Raw genomic sequence first — 18130 nt, 5'->3', positions numbered from 1 at the left:
TTAACCAGAATATTTAAGAATTCAGGTTGCAGCCAATTTCTATGATGGTCTGAATTTCTAATCAGAACAGGAGCTTGTAACCAATTTTAATTAAACTATGCTGTCGTTTCATGAAAACGGTATTGCCTAAAGATTAAAAAGTTGGCTAGTAGTTCACACTAACAATTTTCTAGACTCAAATTCTATTCAATCAGAATTCAGTTTTAATTATATCACAGAAATTATTTAAAATATCCCAAAAAACCCTCCGGTAATGAAATCAACTGTGTCACAATAAATTTATCACCATGAGCACATACAATATTAAAAATGCATTAAACAATACATAACCAAAGAATTATACATGGTTGTCTGAATTAAGTCTCACCAAACTACATCCAGACATATCATTAATATTTGTATGCGTTGCATGTTGTTTACAGAGGGGAAAAAAACCCATTTTCTGTGCAACGAGTATGTAATTAACAAAAGCAGCAGTTTGAGTGGTTGCTGTTCAAAACATTTTTCACACATATTTAAATTCATAGAAATAATTCTGGGAATCAACATCTGGATATAAATGACATATACTTAATTTGGCCAATTTGTGGTTTAATTTGTGTTAGGCCGAAACCCAAAGATGACACCGCAAGATCCAATTTAGTCCAGTCCTTTATTTGCTTACACCTAATGGACAAAATCTTGCCAATGAAAGCTATAACTTTTTAACCTATGTACTGTATATAGTATATACTGAGAGATTCTAAGGTGTGGTTATATTGAATCTCTTCTTCCCTCCCCCATCCCGCTCAGAACTGTGTAGTCTCTTAATCAGAGTTCCTCTCTGGGAAAACTTTGTGTTGCCAAAGCTATCTCCACTGCTTTTCCAGGTGAAATTCCATTTCATCATGCATCATTTAGCATGTGAATCAGCTCTGTGGCGGAAACATATAAACACATATCCTAGTGGGAGATGTACAACTTCCTCTTTGTACTTCATATTAGATATGAAAAGCTAAGTCATACTTTCTCTTTACCCCTTTCTGCATGTCATGTAGAATTGATCTGATTCTAGGTGTACCCCATTTTCTTGGATGTTTCCAAATTGGAAACTTAATTCTACTGTATTAAAATTAGGTGTGTATTGACTTCCTCTGATTGCAACATTCATCGACTGAAATAGAAACATCCTGTGATGGAATAAAAGAATCCTATTGTTACCTTCTGAACTAAATCTAACACTCAATTTAGATTTTTAGTAATATCAATCGGGTATGGTGTTTTCAAACTCCTGCCATTTAGTTTTAGCTAGGCATATAATCTTCATTTCAAACACCATAATTTTATTCTTAGTTTTTAGATTCTTAGATCAAGTTTTAGATATTTTTAGCTTAATATTATTAATAGCATGTTAGAATACCACACACCCACACAAAGAAAATCATCAAAATTGGCATTTTCTTTATGATATTGTTCTTTGATTGAGTCTAGTTTTTATGCTGGTATTTGACCAAACTAAAATGAAACTGAAATTGATCTCATTTCATTCAAGAGAAAAAGGTTAAGAAAATTGTGGGAAATTGTTTTTAAATCTACATGGCACTTATCTTTTATAACCTACTTATACTGCGAAAAAGAAATACATTGCTTTTGTTTCCTCGCCCTGTTACTATACTTGCTTAAGAATCAATCTACCATGTTTTAAAATATTTATCTGATAGGAAATTATAGGAGAATAGATAATTGATAAACAGTTCCACTTTTAATTAAGTATTAGGAGAAAAGGCAGGATTTTTTTCAAACATTGATAACTAAAGATTCATAGCTTTACAACTAGTTAGTTGTCAGTAGAGAGTACAAGAACATTAAAATGAAGAGAAGTTGAATCTGCTTGCATGACAATTCTGTGAAAAACTTGAAATGCAGCTCCTTATATTACTAGTTCATGCAGGGGTGAAATTCGACAGGTTCTGAAGAACTGGTAGCAGAAATTTTGAGAACTGGCAAATACCACCTCTGGCTGGCCCCAGAGTGGGGTGGGAATGGGGATTTTGCAGTATTCTTCCCCAGCCATGCCCACCAAGCCACGGCCACAGAACCGGTAGTAAAAAAAAATGAATTTTACCACTACCTTCATGTACTATCTGTAAAAGTATAAATCATTTTGATTATCTATTAACTAAAATAGGATAGGTGTAATACACTATATTGCCAAAAGTATTCGCTCACCTGCCTTTACTCGCATATGAACTGACCTCCCATTCCTAATCCACAGGGTTCAATATGATGTCGGTCCGCCTATTGCAGCTATAACAGCTTCAATTCTTCTGGGAAGGCTGTCCACAAGGTTTAGGAGTGTGTTTATGGGAATTTTTGACCATTCTTCCAGAAGTGCATTTGTGGGGTCACACATTGATGTTGAACAAGAAGGCCTGGCTCTCAGTCTCCACTCTAATTCATCCCAAAGGTGTTCTATCGGGTTGAGGTCAGGACTCTGTGCAGGCCTGGCAGTCAAGTTCATCCACACCAGACTCTGCCATCCATGTCTTTATGGACCTTGCTTTGTGCACTGGTGCACAGTCATGCTGGAAGAGGAAGGGGCCAGCTCCAAACTGTTCCCACAAAGTTGGGAGCATGGAATTGTCCAAAATGTCTTGGTATGCTGAAGCATTCAGAGTTCCTTTCACTGGAACTAAGGAGCCAAGCCCAGCTCCTGAAAAACAACCCCACACCATAATCTCCCCTCCACCAAACTTTACACTTGGCACAATGCAGTCAGACAATTACCGTTCTCCTGGCAACTGGCCAAACCCAGACTCATCCATCAGATTGGAGAAGCGCAATTTGTCACTCCAGAGAACACGTCTCCACTGCTCTAGAGTCCAGTGCAGTGCTTTACACCACTGCATCCGACGCTTTGCATTGCACTTGGTGATGTATGGCTTGGATGCAGCTGCTCGGCCATGGAAACCCATTCCATGAAGCTCTCTGCACACTGTTCTTGAGCTAATCTGAAGGCCACATGATGTTTGGAGGTCTGTAGAGATTGACTCTGCAGAAAATTGGCGACCTCTTCGCACTATGTGCCTCAGCATCCGCTGACCCCGCTCTGTCAGTTTACGTGGCCTACCACTTTGTGGCTGTGTTGCTGTCATTCTCACACACTTCCACATTCTTATAATACAGCAGACAGTTGACTGTGGAATATTTAGGAGCAAGGAAATTTCACAACTGGATTTGTTGTACAGGTGGCATCCTATCACAGTTCCATGCTGGAATTCACTGAGCTCCTGAGAGCGACCCATTCTTTCACAAATGTTTGTAAAAACAGTCTGCATGCCTAGGTACTTGATTTTCTACACCTGTGGCCATGGAAGTGATTGGAACACCTGATTCTGATTATTTGGATGGGTGAGCGAATACTTTTGGCAATATAGTGTATCTGTTACTAAGGAAGATCTCAACAAATAGTTTGTGATTCTTCCAAAGAAGTTCTTCTGTTTGAGAAAGATGCTGTTAGACAATGACAGTCCCATACCTCATAGGTAATAAGAAACATTTACTGCACAATTTACATAATAAGTTAAGTATTATAACATACCATTCATACTATATGTTATCATTGTTAAAAAAATACAGTATATGCCAATTTAAGTAGAGGATAAACAAAAGACTTGGATAGGGGCAGGAGGATTACCTTTCTGTCGCTCAGTCCAGACACCTGGTCAACATATTCTTCTTGGATCATAAAGGCAGCCAAATTGGCAGTGTAACTGGCCAAAAAGATGACAGCAAAGAAGGCCCATACTGATACCATGATCTTGCTGGTAGTCCCTTTGGGATTCTGCACTGGCACAGAGTTGTTGAATACAAGGCCCCACAGTAGCCAGATAGCTTTACCAATAGTGAAAGATGGACCACCAGGCTCTGAAACAACCAAAATATAGTAGAAAGAGTGAGAACTAGCACAGCAAATTATTCTAAATGATGAATGAAATGAAATTTTAGCTTTATCCAGGACCAGATGTTATGCTGTTGGCGAAGACTGTGATAAGACTGTGATAAAAGTCCTTAGTTTAAATGATGCTACATTAGTTTGCAGCATAATTTATGTACTAACAGGTTAGCTCCATGGTCCCACACCAACCTATTCTTGAATGGGGCCACAGAAATGCAATTTCAGGATTAAATATGATTGAAATTGAAACCAGCAGTTTGCTCTAGTGATACTCACTAGGCAATAATTCATAAAAGGCAGACCTTCGTAAGTCATTCCATGGGCATGTTTAGGAGTTTGTGAGCAATCCTTGGTGCTCTCTGAACTTGGTTGTTTTCTTGCAAATGTTCATTACCCAAACTATGTAACAACATTGATGATGTTACCTATTTTGGGTAACGAAATGTTTGCAAAACAAAAAACAAAAAAACCCTAAGCTCAGAGGGCATCAAGGACCGCTCATTTCAACCCCGAGTTACAAATATTCTCCTTTAAGAGTCTGTGTATTGTAACATCTACATGAATGAATACATTGCATAAAGCAGGTGGATATATTCTTTTTCACAACTCTTCTCCATCAATTGTTGTCATCAAGCTTTTGTAACCTGGTGCCTAGAAATATGCTGGATCTAAAACTCTCACAACCAACATGACTGATGGTCAAATTAAGTAGAAATCTGGCTGTTGGAGGCTTGATATATATGAGTGTATCAGATGGGAAGGCTGAACTAACATATTTTCTCACTTATTAAGAGACATCTTTCATACATTATTCACATTTATAAATAAAGAAAACGCATTTTGCATACACAAGATATTGTATTTGGAAATGTGGCAATCCTAAAATGGAATAGTTGCCTTGAGAAAAGTTGGATAGGTCATTCAAAAGAAATTAGTAAATAGAAACATGAGTTTGGAGTTAAGACAGTTCAATACACTTGGAATTTGGACTGAGAGGCTTATTGGATAACCCAGCCACTGGCATCCTAATCATCGAACTCTGGACTGTTGGTAAGATAGATGTTATTTATTATGAATATACCAAAGAAGGATACAAAGAACAAAGAACAGAACAAAAAATATCACTTTGTTTGCTTTGTATTCATAGGTATTATTATACACCCTGAAAAACTACTAACTGCAAGCCATTCCAGCAACAATTGTTAGGCAGGTATTTACAGTATGTGCAAGTGCACATGTGTAAATATGCTATGCTACTCTTAGCCCTTTTCATTGTAACACAGAGACAGATATGTTTTTCATAGTATTTTTCTGAGATATTTAGAAACACTCCCATGAGGAAATATGATTTCAAAATGATACCGATTCTGTAATGACTGTGGGGTTCACATACACATGGAATAAATGTACACACATGGAAAAATATATCCTTTAAAAAAAAAAAACATCTACAATGTCATTAAGATTTGTGTCAGCATTATCCTTTCAATGAACTACAAAATAAAAACAATGTTTTTGTGGAAACAATGTCGTCAATTTGAAACATATAAATTATTACTGGGATTACATTTATATGAAGGGTTTTGTGATGGGGGGAAGTGCTGGAATGTTCTCTTTGTAACTAGGCAACAAAATTCCACTTTTCTTTGTTCTGTTGCCGTCAACTGTAGGTTCTGTCAAGGCAGTTGGTGGTCTTTTTGCTTGCTGCTTGCCTACCAGTAAGCTATTTGACTTGAATCTTCTTATATATTCTTGTATCACTTCATATAATGATTTTTTTTACCAACTCCACATGGTTTTATACTTATTCAAGGGTGTCAAGGAACGGTTGTGCAAGAAAGATTTTCTTCAGTCACAGTTTTCCTCTTCCTGCATTTGTACAGAACTTAGTTGAACCAATTCCCTAGTGTCTATTAATACATGCAGCAACTTGGACTGACTTTCAATAAGAATTGAATGAATGTATCTAATGACAAATCTGGCATCTCTATATGCAATTCAGATGAGATGTTATTATGAGAAACATTCATTTTGCATTTCATGGGTTTTTGAAAATTCAACAGTGAGGTTTTTCATCAACATTTATTTTTGCATACAAATTAATTTATAGCTGCTTGTAATTTGCATTTTTAAAATCTGAATATGCAAGTGCGGGCCATTTAAAAGAAAGAAATACTGCAAATGAAATACTTCATACTTGTTTATTACATTGAAACACTACTGAAAATTGTGCATTACTTCAGAGTTATGTAGTATAGAATTCCCATGTGCTCTCAGCATTTTAAAAAAATAAAAGCCTGTGGATTGGGATGATAGAAGCACGACTAGGATTCTGAATGCATATTTACCTTTAAAAACAAAAGATCACACCATGGTCTACCTTGTTGCTAAATCTTCATACACAATTATCAGATGCTGATAATAAGTGTTTCATGACCAATTACCAGCTATGGATTGCTTGTTTTTATGGGTTTCCCACACCTTCATTTGTTAGCTTATTGTGTTCCACCTCTACCTTACCATGCAAAATTTTTAATATGGACAAAAAGTTAAATTTAAGATTTAGAATACATTTTCTCACAACATAGCATATTTATGCAACTACCTTCCTTCAAAAATAAATATTTATAAACACTTTATCACAAAAAAGGTAGCACCAGGTTTTTGATACGCTTATTTGTTTTGCCATAACTGCAGTGCAACATTCACAGAAATTCAAAATGTAAAGGATGACATTATTTCAGTGAGCACATTATGTAATGAGCGCAATCCAAATATGGTTTTTTGGAATGCACAGAGAGTAGATTCCTGAAAAATTATACTATATAGGATTACAAGGGAGTGGACGGATGTTTCACAGAATCTTCAACCATATTATTTTGAAATAAACCATTAAACCGTTGGTGGAGCAAAAAGTCTGTAGAGGTTCTCAGTCATCCAGGTCATGGTTGAACCAAAAATGCTTTTTCAAGAGGCAACTGGATTTTCTTGTTTTCCATTCTTCCATTCCCCACTATCCTGTCAGAGCTGAAGAAGCTTCTTCAATGAGAAGTGAAACGTCTTCAAAAGAAAAAACAAAGTCCAGTTGCCTCTTGAAAAATCACCTTTGTGACCTTGCTGCAGCAATTAATTCTGAGGAAATTGTAGGAACATTTACCTAATTACAAGCTAAAAATAAATGGAAATTAGTAATTATATTAAGAATGGATTATTTATAATATTATATCATCATCATCATCATCATCATCATCATCATCATCATCATCATCATCATCATCATCATCATCATCATCATCTTAGCCATTGTCTTTCCACTGCAGGATGGAGACCTCTTCCGCATATTTCCAATACGGTCCTGAGCTTTCTTTTACCAATTGGCCCTGCAATGTCATCGATCCATCTTATTTCAGGTCACTTTCGTGGATGCTTTTTATCAAATGGGGGTCCATTCTATGACTTGGTCTATCCGTCATCAGTTGTTCTCGCTATGTGACCAGTCCATTTCCTTTTCAATGGAACAAACAAACGTTTGTTCTTTGATCTATATGCAGATCCTTCTGTCTTGTCTTGTAATGCTGAACATGTATCTTTTCATGTGCCTTTCATAGCTTTTGTATCGATTGTGAGGTTAGTGTCCATGTTTCATTGGCATATGTTAGAGCAAGTAACGCACACTGATCACAAGCTTTTCTCTTCCGGCATAGGGGGAGGTTGTTGCTGAAAATTATGCTTAGCTTGCTGAATGCCTGCCAACCACATTTAACCCAGCTTTCAATTTCCTTTATTGTATCATCTTCCATTGAGATCTGTTGGCCAAGGTATATGTAGTGGTCTACTATGTCTAGTTCTTCTCCAGATATAAATTATTTTCTTTCTTTACTGAATTTGTTAAACATAACCTGGTTCTTTTTCAGGTTTATTTTTAAGCCAAATGGTTCTCCTTCTTCATGCAGCTCTTATATGTCTTTGTAGCTCTTGTGAGAAGAGAATAACTTCATCCGCAAAACTTAAGTAATTTAAATAAGTGCCATTGATTTTTGTTCCATCTATTGCCCAGTCTAGTGTGCATACTTCTTCAGGGCAGGCTGAGAAAAGGGTAGGTGATATGGTATCACCTTGTCATACACCTTGTTCTATGTTGATTTCTACTTTAAAATCATTACTGCAAATTGTCACCATTGTTTTTTTTATATTGATTGTAGTAAGTTTATGTAAGCAGTGTCTACACCTTGGTTGAGCAATGCATTAATTATTGCTTGCTGGAATACTGAGTCAAATGCCTTTTTGTAGTCAATGAAAGCTATGCATAGTGTACTTGCTGTGCCTTTCAATGCCTTGCTGAACAACCAGGACGTGATCCATTGGGCTGTAGCCACAATATTTTATAAATACTCATATAACACAAGAATAATCTTAAACACATTGTTTTCTATCAAGAAATATACAGAATCATATTACCATATCCACCATTATCACAAAGGTCTTATTCAAAGCATTTTTCTCACAACAATAATTACATTACCAATTCCTTTATAGGGAGGGCATCATTTAGCCAAAATGTGTGTTGTCATTGTTACTTATTCATTCTGCTGTCTATCTTCCACATAATTGATTCCTTGTGTATACATACCGGTCAGTGGTGGGTTTCAGAAATTTTTAGAACCTCTTCTGTAGGTGTGGCCTGCTTTGTGGGAGTGGGTTGCCAGCCATGTGACCGGGTGGGAGTGGCTTGGCAGCCATGTGACTGGGTAGGAGTGGCCAATACGTAAAATGTGGTGAAACTTACTTAACAACGCTCTTGTTTATCAACCAAAATGTTGGCTCAGAAACTGTGGCATTTGAAGCACGCAAGTATTAAAGCTATCAAGTTACGAGACCCTTGCACCCCTAACCCTTTAGAAAGAAAACCTCAGGGGTGTTCAAACTTGACAGCTTTAAGACTTGTGGACTTCAACTCCCAGAATTCCTCCTCTCACTCTTCATCTTGATGATGTGTGGATAGGCGAGGGGGGGGGGAGCTGGAACCGGTTCTAAACAGCACTGTAGATTTGTGGAACCTCTTCTATAGAAGAGGTTAGAACTGGCAGGAACCCACCTCTGATACCGGTACTGTGTACATTAATGTGTATAGCTCTACATACATCCTTTTAGATATGTATACTGGTCACACACACACACAATCCACAACACCTCTAACATTGTTTTATTTTAGGCTAAAATTCTATTACAACTGTCTTTTTTTCCAAGATGTAGAAAGGTGGTGACATAAATCTGCTTATGGCAAACTCAACAAGCACCTGAAAAGATGTTCCAGAAACATTCCTTTCTAAATAGGTTAGCACTATTGTCCTAGAGATAAAACAGAACATACTAAGGAGGGGACCATTTAACAGTTTAGCGAAGCCACGGCAGCACCCAGTTCTCTTTCTGTTTTAGTTCTCTAATCATAGATCAATTTGTCAGTCTTGCTCCCTTCATTTTTACTTCTCCCCTTCCCCACTATTACAGAGTTTCTGTAATTTATGGTTTTTCATCTTTTGAATTTATTTCATTCCATTTTTCCATCAATTTGAAAATACGTGGAAAGATTAGCAGAAGCAAGGCAGGGAAACTAATAAAAGCTTTCAAATATCCATCAAGTAATTAGGGAAACAATATGCATAACAAAACAGGAAAGTATTATATACTTGTTAGTATCTCCAACTAAATTAATATTTCAATTTGACAATAATAACTATACTTTAGAAACATTGCAAAACATATGCAAAGAATTTGGCTTCTAGTTTCTAATCTTGCTAGAAACATTTCAGTATCTTGTGTTGCAGAGCTGCTTTATCATCCAAAGATATCCATTCAGTTTTGCTGCTACTATTCTTTTTTCCCCCTTTAGGCATGAGGAAAAAGGTGTGTACATGGCTGATTCCTGGAGAATATTTATTTATGCGGTCACTAAGAGTTGACACCAACCATGGTTGACATGCATATCAATGGAGAAGATGTATCTTTCTGTCCAATATGGATTATAAAGATTGCATGATAAAAGATGTGTCTCCTTACCTCTGCCATCAGCCAGACACCGATTGTATCCCACAGGGCTGAAGTACTCAAAGACAAAGACAGCCACCGCAGAGATTATAAGCAGCATTACAAACATCATCACCCACACATCAGCACTGAATGGCTCTGGACAGAAAAGGACAGGTAATTATTTCACAGGAACCTTTCCAGAATACTCCAGAGTGCAAATCACTAGACATCTAATTATAGCTTCTGAAATAGCTTGACTAAACTTATAGATGGATCTTATGTATCATTTAAAATGTTGTGAACCAAACCTCAATGTGGAGATGTTTTCTTATATTTCTGTTACATTATGTGACAGTGGCGAATATCTGTAGCTCAGGTGTAGGATGAGGGTGGAGATTCATTCTCTGAGCTTGTGGGTTGGTTTCCGAACATTTTGTTGCCAGGCTAGCTAACATCTTCAATGGAGTTCAGTGCTCAAGGACAGTGATGACAAACCTTTTCGGCACTGAGTGCCCAAACTGGAACATGTGTACATGCATGCCAGACCCCCAGAAACTCAAAGACCAGCTGGCCAGTGCACATGTGCTCGCCAGCCATCTGGTCTTCTGGTTTCTGGTGTGTACATGCGAGCAGGCCAGCTGGTCTTCGCACGTGCCAGATCAGCTGATCTTCAGGTTTCTGGGGCTCCAGCACACACAAAGATCAGCTGGCTGGCATGCATGTGTGCACAGGAAACTAGAAGATCAGCTGGCAATGGTGTACATGCCCATAGGAGAGCTCTGCATGCCACCTCTGGCATGCATGCCATAGGTTCATCATTATGGCCCTAGGATGTTACCTATCCTGGTAACAAAACATTCAGAAACAAACTCACAAACTCAGAGAACGAACCTCCACTCTCATCTGTTACATTATTCTAGAACTCCTAGTTATGGGAAAGAGGGAGCAATCATTAATGGCACCATTAAGCCCCATTAAGCTATATTTTAGCAGATATATATTTAGCATCATCTGTATGTTTTCAAGTATTTCTTCCCCATAAGAATTTGAAGTTGGCTTTTATAAAAATGAATGCTGAAATGTATAGGAAGCTAAAGTATCCACTCAGTATTACATTCTGCCATCTGACTTTCCCAAATTGCAGCATTCTCGGCATCCTGCCTGAACATTGCATTAAGCACAAAGACCTACTCAATCACAGGGTTGTTGGGTTTTGTTTTGTTTTTTTCAAATCTCCAATTTTGTGTCTTTAACAAAATTAAATGCAAAAGTAGACAAAGAATCCAAAGAAACCTAAGTACAAGTAAAAGTTTGTGGAACATAGAGGAATATATCTTATTGAGGATCTTAGCAGTTTTCAATGTCATTAATCACACTAGCATTCCGAATTTGCCATTCTGGCTGGGTCTAGGAACGTATATGTGGTTCTACTCCTACATACCAAAAAGGTTTTCTTTCCTGCTTGCTTTTGGTTTATAGATTTGGAGTAAGTCACTGGATTTCTCTCAATAAATATATTGATATATAATTATGTTTCCCTTCCTATCTAATCCCTAGAAGGCATCAGAACTTTTAAATCAATATTTGGGAAATTGGGATAGGTGAAATGTTAAAACACTGAAACTTTTATCAAGATAAAACTGAAATATTGATCAATAGAAAAGCCTACCAATGATTAATGATGTGACGTATTTTGAAACAAATCATTCTGTTTCCAAAGAATAAGCTTCAGAGTATCAGGATGTTTTTGGATTTGGACTGAATTCTAGGTGGTCCAGTAGAAAGCAATAAATGGGAGCATCTTTGATTAGATTTAGTTAGTGAAGAAAATGCACCATTTTTATAGCAAAAACATAAAGGTCTATTGTCTATTATGTAAGATATATGACAATAGATTATTAATAATATGTATATATCAATGTGTGTGTGCATGAATATATATCAAAAGGTAGTTGTAGATAGTAGATGATAGATAGATAGATAGATAGATAGATAGATAGATGGATGGATGGATGGATGGATGGATGGATGGATGGATGGATGGATGGATGGATGGTAGGTAGGTAGGTAGGTAGGTAGGTAGGTAGGTAGGTAGGTAGGTAGATAGATAGATAGATAGATAGATAGATAGATAGATAGATAGATAGATAGATAGATAGATAGATGGATGTAAGAGAGAGACAGAGAGACAGAGGCAGAGACAGATATAGATATAATTTGATATCTCTGCCCTTTTTTGCAAAAGATTGAAAATATAAGGAACCTGGTCTTAATACAGCCTCAAAACTTACCTTTTTTATTTAAAAAAATTCTAAATATGACTAGAAAATTCTGTCTCATCTATAAAATGTCAAGTGTGACTTCTGGCAATCAAAGAATGGCCCATCTCTGCTCTATTTGAATGTGTTCTTCTGGGCTGCTTTTGAAAGAGTACTTGGAATGCTGTTGTCACTGCTAACAGGCCTCTTACATATATAGAAATTGTGATTTCATGGCTGTTCATGATATATCTAGAGTTTTTCCAAATTAAGTTCAAAGTACTGGTTATAATATTTAAGTTCTGGATATTTTAAGGTTTATTAAAGGTTTATTAAAATTTGTATGCCGCCCACTCCCATCGGGACTCTGGGCGGCTTTTTGAGGACTGAATACCATATTCTATTGTTTATGTGCTGAAACTTGCAGAGTGAATTCTACTTTAATTTCCACCATTGTCTAATGTATAGTGACAACTGCTTAGGACAAGGCTTTCAATTTGGTTGTATCATTCTGGAGTTCCTATCATCAGGGGGATAGCTTAGGGTTTTTCCATACATAATTCCAGAGTCTAATAAAAATTGACATAATTAATAGACCTTTTATAATGCTATAATATGCAACATTTGTAGGGATTATCTAAATTATTCTGATGATATATTAACTCTTATTTATTTAAGAGACTTGCATGTTGCTGAATTCCCAAAGACATTTGGGAAACTTTTTTTAAAAAAATATTACTATATCATTCTGTTTTGCTCTGAGGGCTTTGCCAAAATAGGTTTTATAAATCCCCAAAATAGACTGCTATATTCCAGAAATAAACTCCTGCATTTCTTTACATACAAGACAAAGTAATATTTCTGCATGGCATATTTCTGGGGCTAGCATCAGAACAGTTAGAAATCTTACTGTAACAAGCATTACCAGGTTTACGAAAGTACAGGTAAAAGAGAAACTGGAAACAATTATTTGAATATAGTTATGTAATGATATTCACTAGAAATATCTAGTTTGAGAATCTGGTGCTTGTATTTCTAAGCTAATTTCTTATTCTCTTATCAAGTGTTGATTCCTGAATTTAGCTCAAGCTAAAACAGTGGTTCTCAACCTTCCCAATGCCCTTTAATACAGTTCCTCATGTTGTGGTGAGCCCCAACCATAAAATTGGTGTCTTGGTTCCTAAGACCATCGGAAATATGTGTTTTCCGATGGTCTTAGGTGACCCCTGTGAAAGGGTTGTTCGACCCCCAAAGGGGTCCGACCCACAGGTTGAGAACCACTGAGCTAGAACTTCAACAAATCCAAGTCTGCATATAAATGTATGCTTGTTTATTTAATCAGAAAAAGAGCTGCCAACATGTTTTTCTCTGCAAGTTGCTTCCCAAAAATGCTTTACCTAAAAAGGCAGAAGGTGAGACAGTCCCATTGCTTCGTGACACCATTACACTGATTCCTGTCTCAATGAAGGGAACAGAAAAATCAACCACTTCTGAACGCTCTGCATTTATGGTGAGGGATCCCACAGCCATATAGGCACGTTTGGCAACCACCTAGGATGAGGGGAAAGAACAAAGATCATTTTTGACATGCTGGCTGCATCTTTTCTGTTCTTCATCACTTCTCTGTTTCCCATAACAGTAGAATAAGGGACTGAACATTCTTTAAGAATAATGGAAAGTTTAAAAACGTATAATACCAATATTCATGACGGTAAGTTGAATGTGTAAGCACATATGAAACACAATGGATAGACACATATTAATCACTATCTATATAACTGTCCTAGATAAATATAAAGTAAGCAATAAAATTAGTTTCCAATTTAAACCCCGATTTTAATGACAGGAGAGAGAATGCAAGGAAAAAAGTAACAATATATTCCGAGGAATAAAATTAAAAGAAATCAAATGAGAAATATCTAATCATATCAGAGTTAATCAGTGTAATATAGCAGCTAATAGGACCTGGGAAATCAAAATCCAGGTCCACTTCAGCCTTGGAAGCTCACTTAATCAGGCACTTTCTCTCCACTCAACCGTACACACAACAGAGGAACAACTTGGAGGATGGAGTGTTGCATATGCTACCTTGAGGACTTGAGGGAAGGGGGTGGGGTATATAAATTCAACAAAAAAATTGGAACCAAAGAAAAGTATGTGGTTCAAGAATTAATGTACATATTGGAACATTCTTTCTTTTATTTGCAGTTTTCCTTTTTTTAACTTTTTACAGTTGTGTAAAGCAGGGATGGAAATCTGCAGACTTCCAGATTTTGTTGTCAGCAGACCAAGCTAAGTATGGGCTAAATTGCAGTTCAGTGATATGTATGTGTGTGCATGCATGCATCCACACTCAGCTTTGTAAAAAGAGATAAAACTTCAGTCTGTCTTGGCTTACCTCACCAATCATTCCATTCCATGTTCCATTGACCTTCTTTCCATGTTTACCATTGGTTACCAAATAAAGATCATAGGTGAATTTCACAAACTTGGAAATTTTTTTAAGAATATCAATACAAAACCCTTTGCAACATTTCTTGATATAGGCAGTCTCTTCATCTGTTTTATTTCTAGACAAAGACAAAGATTTATTTTTACTGATTAAAAATATGCTATATCTGTAAACAAAAAGACATTGGTCCATGTTTGGCATCATGTTGTATTTAAACTTTTTAAAAAACATTATTTTGATGAACACCACATCATTTTAAAAAGAATTTCCACTCTTGATTCTAAACTGAAATCTAAATCTAGCTTTCAAAGATAACAGAAACTGAACATCTTTAGTAGAAATATTGAAAAAAAAACATTATTTTTCTTTAAGCAAAAGCAAGAAAATTCTCGCCAAAATATGATTGAGAATTGAATATTTAGCTTATTTAAAGAACTATCTTGGAATTTACACATGAACATGTATAGTAAGCAAACACAGAACTTTTAAGAGATAAGAGTTTGGGTAGGATTCCCTCCTTTCCTTTATATGCTAGGTCTGGCTTCAATTTTCCCCTGATTTCCCAATGTTGGTAGATCAGCTTTGGAGGAGAAGAGATAAGGGAAGAAAACTATGTAAGAGAAAAAAAACCAAAGGGTTCTATGAATTCATAGATGGCCATCAAAGAAATTCTAATGGAGTTTCTTTCTGGGAACAATAAAGAATGATCTCTTTCTTACTGGTACTGTCAATAATCACTTCTTCTTTACTGGGATCCATATAAATTACAAATATAAGTGAGTAACAAGTTACCTGATGGGAACTAATGATCAGAGTGAAGATACGCTTGCTCCTCTAAAAGCTACATATTATTGAATTGAAAATCAAGTGTCTAATATTTAATAAAAATGGAAGGGTGCACTAAAACAACTTGAAATATATCATGAGGCCATAGTAGAACTGTAGACAGTGCACATTGAGTGAAAGCTGATGCCTCTGAATACAGGATCCTGATAGCATAGCATAGCATAGCATAGCATAGCATAGCATAACAGGATCACAATCATAGCCTATTTGAAAAACTATTGCATCAATAATGATGATTCCTGCCTTGATCTATCATAGAAATAGATATGGATTCTACAGAACAAAAACATTTAAGTCAAAATGCAATGGAGGGGATTGTCTGAGATGGACGCTCACATTACGTTCTTGGCCCAGGGTCAGAGCCCCTTTATCTAACCATTGCCTTTTGTAGTGTTTGTTTCTTCCTCCTGCCTTCAAAGACATTCCCTCTTTCCTTTACATTTATCAACATCAGGGTAGAGGACCGATCAAAAGGAGACAAAAATGAGAGGGAATCAGTTATCAAACCTGATAATCCCACCTTAAGCATCATCTAGCTATGTTAGCAGTAAAGATAACACAAGTGCCAGATAAGTAAATAGAAATAAAATAATATAAAATATATAAAAATAATAATAAAATAAAATGAAAGAATAGAATAGAATAGAATAGAATAGAATAGAATAGAATAGAATACTGCATACAGGGTTGACTCAGGAAACACTTTGGATATTTTGGAAATGTTATCACTATGATGACCAAAAGAGAGCTGAGCAATAAGTGGAAGCCAAAGGCAGAGCTCTATAAGGAAAAAGGTTGGTTCCTTTCCAGACTCTTGAAAAATAAGCCACACACAAACAAAATAAATTAATTAAAACACAGCCTTAGAAAATTCCACATAAAATACCATGCAAAAATATTGGTGTAATGAAATTAGATTGATTCTGACACTCAGAACTAAGTAAAACTTCACTTTTTAATTCCCTGTTTTTCTATAGCTGATTTTGCATTCCTTGATATACCGTACCATTTGAGTTAAGGCTGGCTCTGACCCTGCTGGATTTTCAGAAAACCCTTAAGACCTGGCTATTTTCCCAGGCATGGGGGCTTGGAGAGCAGGAGAGCCTAAGAAAAGTGGTTTTATTATTTTCCTTGGTTGCCATTTTATGCCCCATTGTGTTTGTTCTAATTCTTTTTATGTTATTTTTGCAGGTAAACATTGTTAGCTACCAGGAATCATGTTTGCAAGATAAAGAGCCATATAAATCTATTATAAATAAATAAATAAAATACCCACCACTGAAAAACCCACTTGATGCAGATAATGCTCCAGAATGGAGTGAGATAAAATGAATTAAACATGACTCCTCTGTAGCTGTATTGCCATTGTTGCAGGAAGAAACATGCTGAAAAGAACGAATTACAAAAGGTTTTGTTGGTACCTACTCTGATACAATTCGTTTTTGGCATGGAACCGTGTTCCTCATGCAGGTGCCACTTAATGGGTCCACATTTTCCACAATAACAAAAGGTGCTTCTTCAAGGGTCACTATGCTAAGATGGTCATCCTCACGTTCCTCACAGTTTGGATATAGCTCAGAACGTGGCCACACGTAATACTTCATCTTGAGGCGTTTGTCCTTCCACCATCCCACCTGAAATGATACGCAAAGAAAGAAAGATATCATTGCTAAAATCATGCTTCAAATTTTAGTTCAGAAGGAACAACTGAATACATACCTACAGAATGCAGAAAAATGATGTCTAAACCAAGAATTCATCATGTCTATTTATAGATTTCATGTGCTTGTTAGTATTATTTATATTCTTGTTTTCTGTCAGTTACGCTCAAGACAACTAATTATATTCCAGTCAAAACCAGATAATCAAAACTAATATATCTTTATTACTTTGAACCTATCCTCTGAACCAAGGAAAGGAGTTAGAGTCAGATCCTAACAAAAAGCAATACTTTAAAATAAAACTTCATCTGAAATAGTTCTGGCTGTTTTTCAAAAGCAATAGAGCTAAATGGAACCTCTCTCTCAGAAAAAAAAACAATTGACCATTGACAAAAAAGACCCTCTTTTACTCCTCGTACATCTAATATCAGGAGAATTTAAAATAAGGCCCGAAGCAGATCTCAATAACAGGTTCAGGTGATTTTTTTTTTCAGATGAGCTGAAGTACCAGGGGCTTTAGAAATCAGAAAGCATCAAGGCAATTGTACTAAAATACTATAAAAGATGCAAGCTCCCGTTTGAGGGCTTGGCTTTGACAAGCCAGGTTTAAAGTCTCTCCCTTACATAATTCTTCATGTAATTTAGCATGGAAGTAAGTAGGTTGGATAGACAGATGAGATCAACTTCAATTTTTCCAGGGAAGTATATAGTTAATAGGCCATCAGCTAAAATGCCTGCAGCCATCACTGTTTTTAACCTCTACCATTCCAGGTGCTTGCATGAAGCTGCAAACCTGATTTTTGCATAAATTCGAGCTTGTGAAAATAACTATGTGTGAGTTAGGTTGACAAGCAAACAAACAAATGAAAAGTTGCATACCTATTCTTATATGAAATGCTAGAAAAGCAAGAAAAATTAGTGGACAAATTTCATATTAAGAAATGAAAAC

General features: G+C 36.3%; 1 protein-coding gene across 3 annotated transcripts in view; it reads right to left on the bottom strand.

The window, feature by feature from the left end:
* Positions 1 to 18130, bottom strand: part of GRIN2B (glutamate ionotropic receptor NMDA type subunit 2B) — a 352876-nt gene that overhangs the window by 75773 nt on the left and 258973 nt on the right. For all 3 annotated transcript variants that reach the window (XM_087723269.1, XM_087723270.1, XM_087723268.1), the window contains exons 5-9: positions 16946 to 17154; positions 14621 to 14792; positions 13620 to 13773; positions 9995 to 10120; positions 3677 to 3906 (exon numbers count right to left, since the gene is read on the bottom strand). In XM_087723269.1, the coding sequence (XP_087579395.1) occupies positions 3677 to 3906; positions 9995 to 10120; positions 13620 to 13773; positions 14621 to 14792; positions 16946 to 17154 (891 nt within the window). The remainder of the gene's footprint in view (positions 1 to 3676; positions 3907 to 9994; positions 10121 to 13619; positions 13774 to 14620; positions 14793 to 16945; positions 17155 to 18130) is intronic.

The sequence above is a fragment of the Thamnophis sirtalis genome, unplaced genomic scaffold, assembly GCF_051295495.1.
Source record: "Thamnophis sirtalis isolate CommonGarterSnake01/CBP01778 unplaced genomic scaffold, rThaSir2_p1.2 scaffold_9, whole genome shotgun sequence".
Taxonomy (NCBI): domain Eukaryota; kingdom Metazoa; phylum Chordata; class Lepidosauria; order Squamata; family Natricidae; genus Thamnophis; species Thamnophis sirtalis.
The sequence above is the reverse complement of the archived record's forward strand: the minus strand, read 5'-3'. Positions and strand labels throughout refer to the sequence as shown.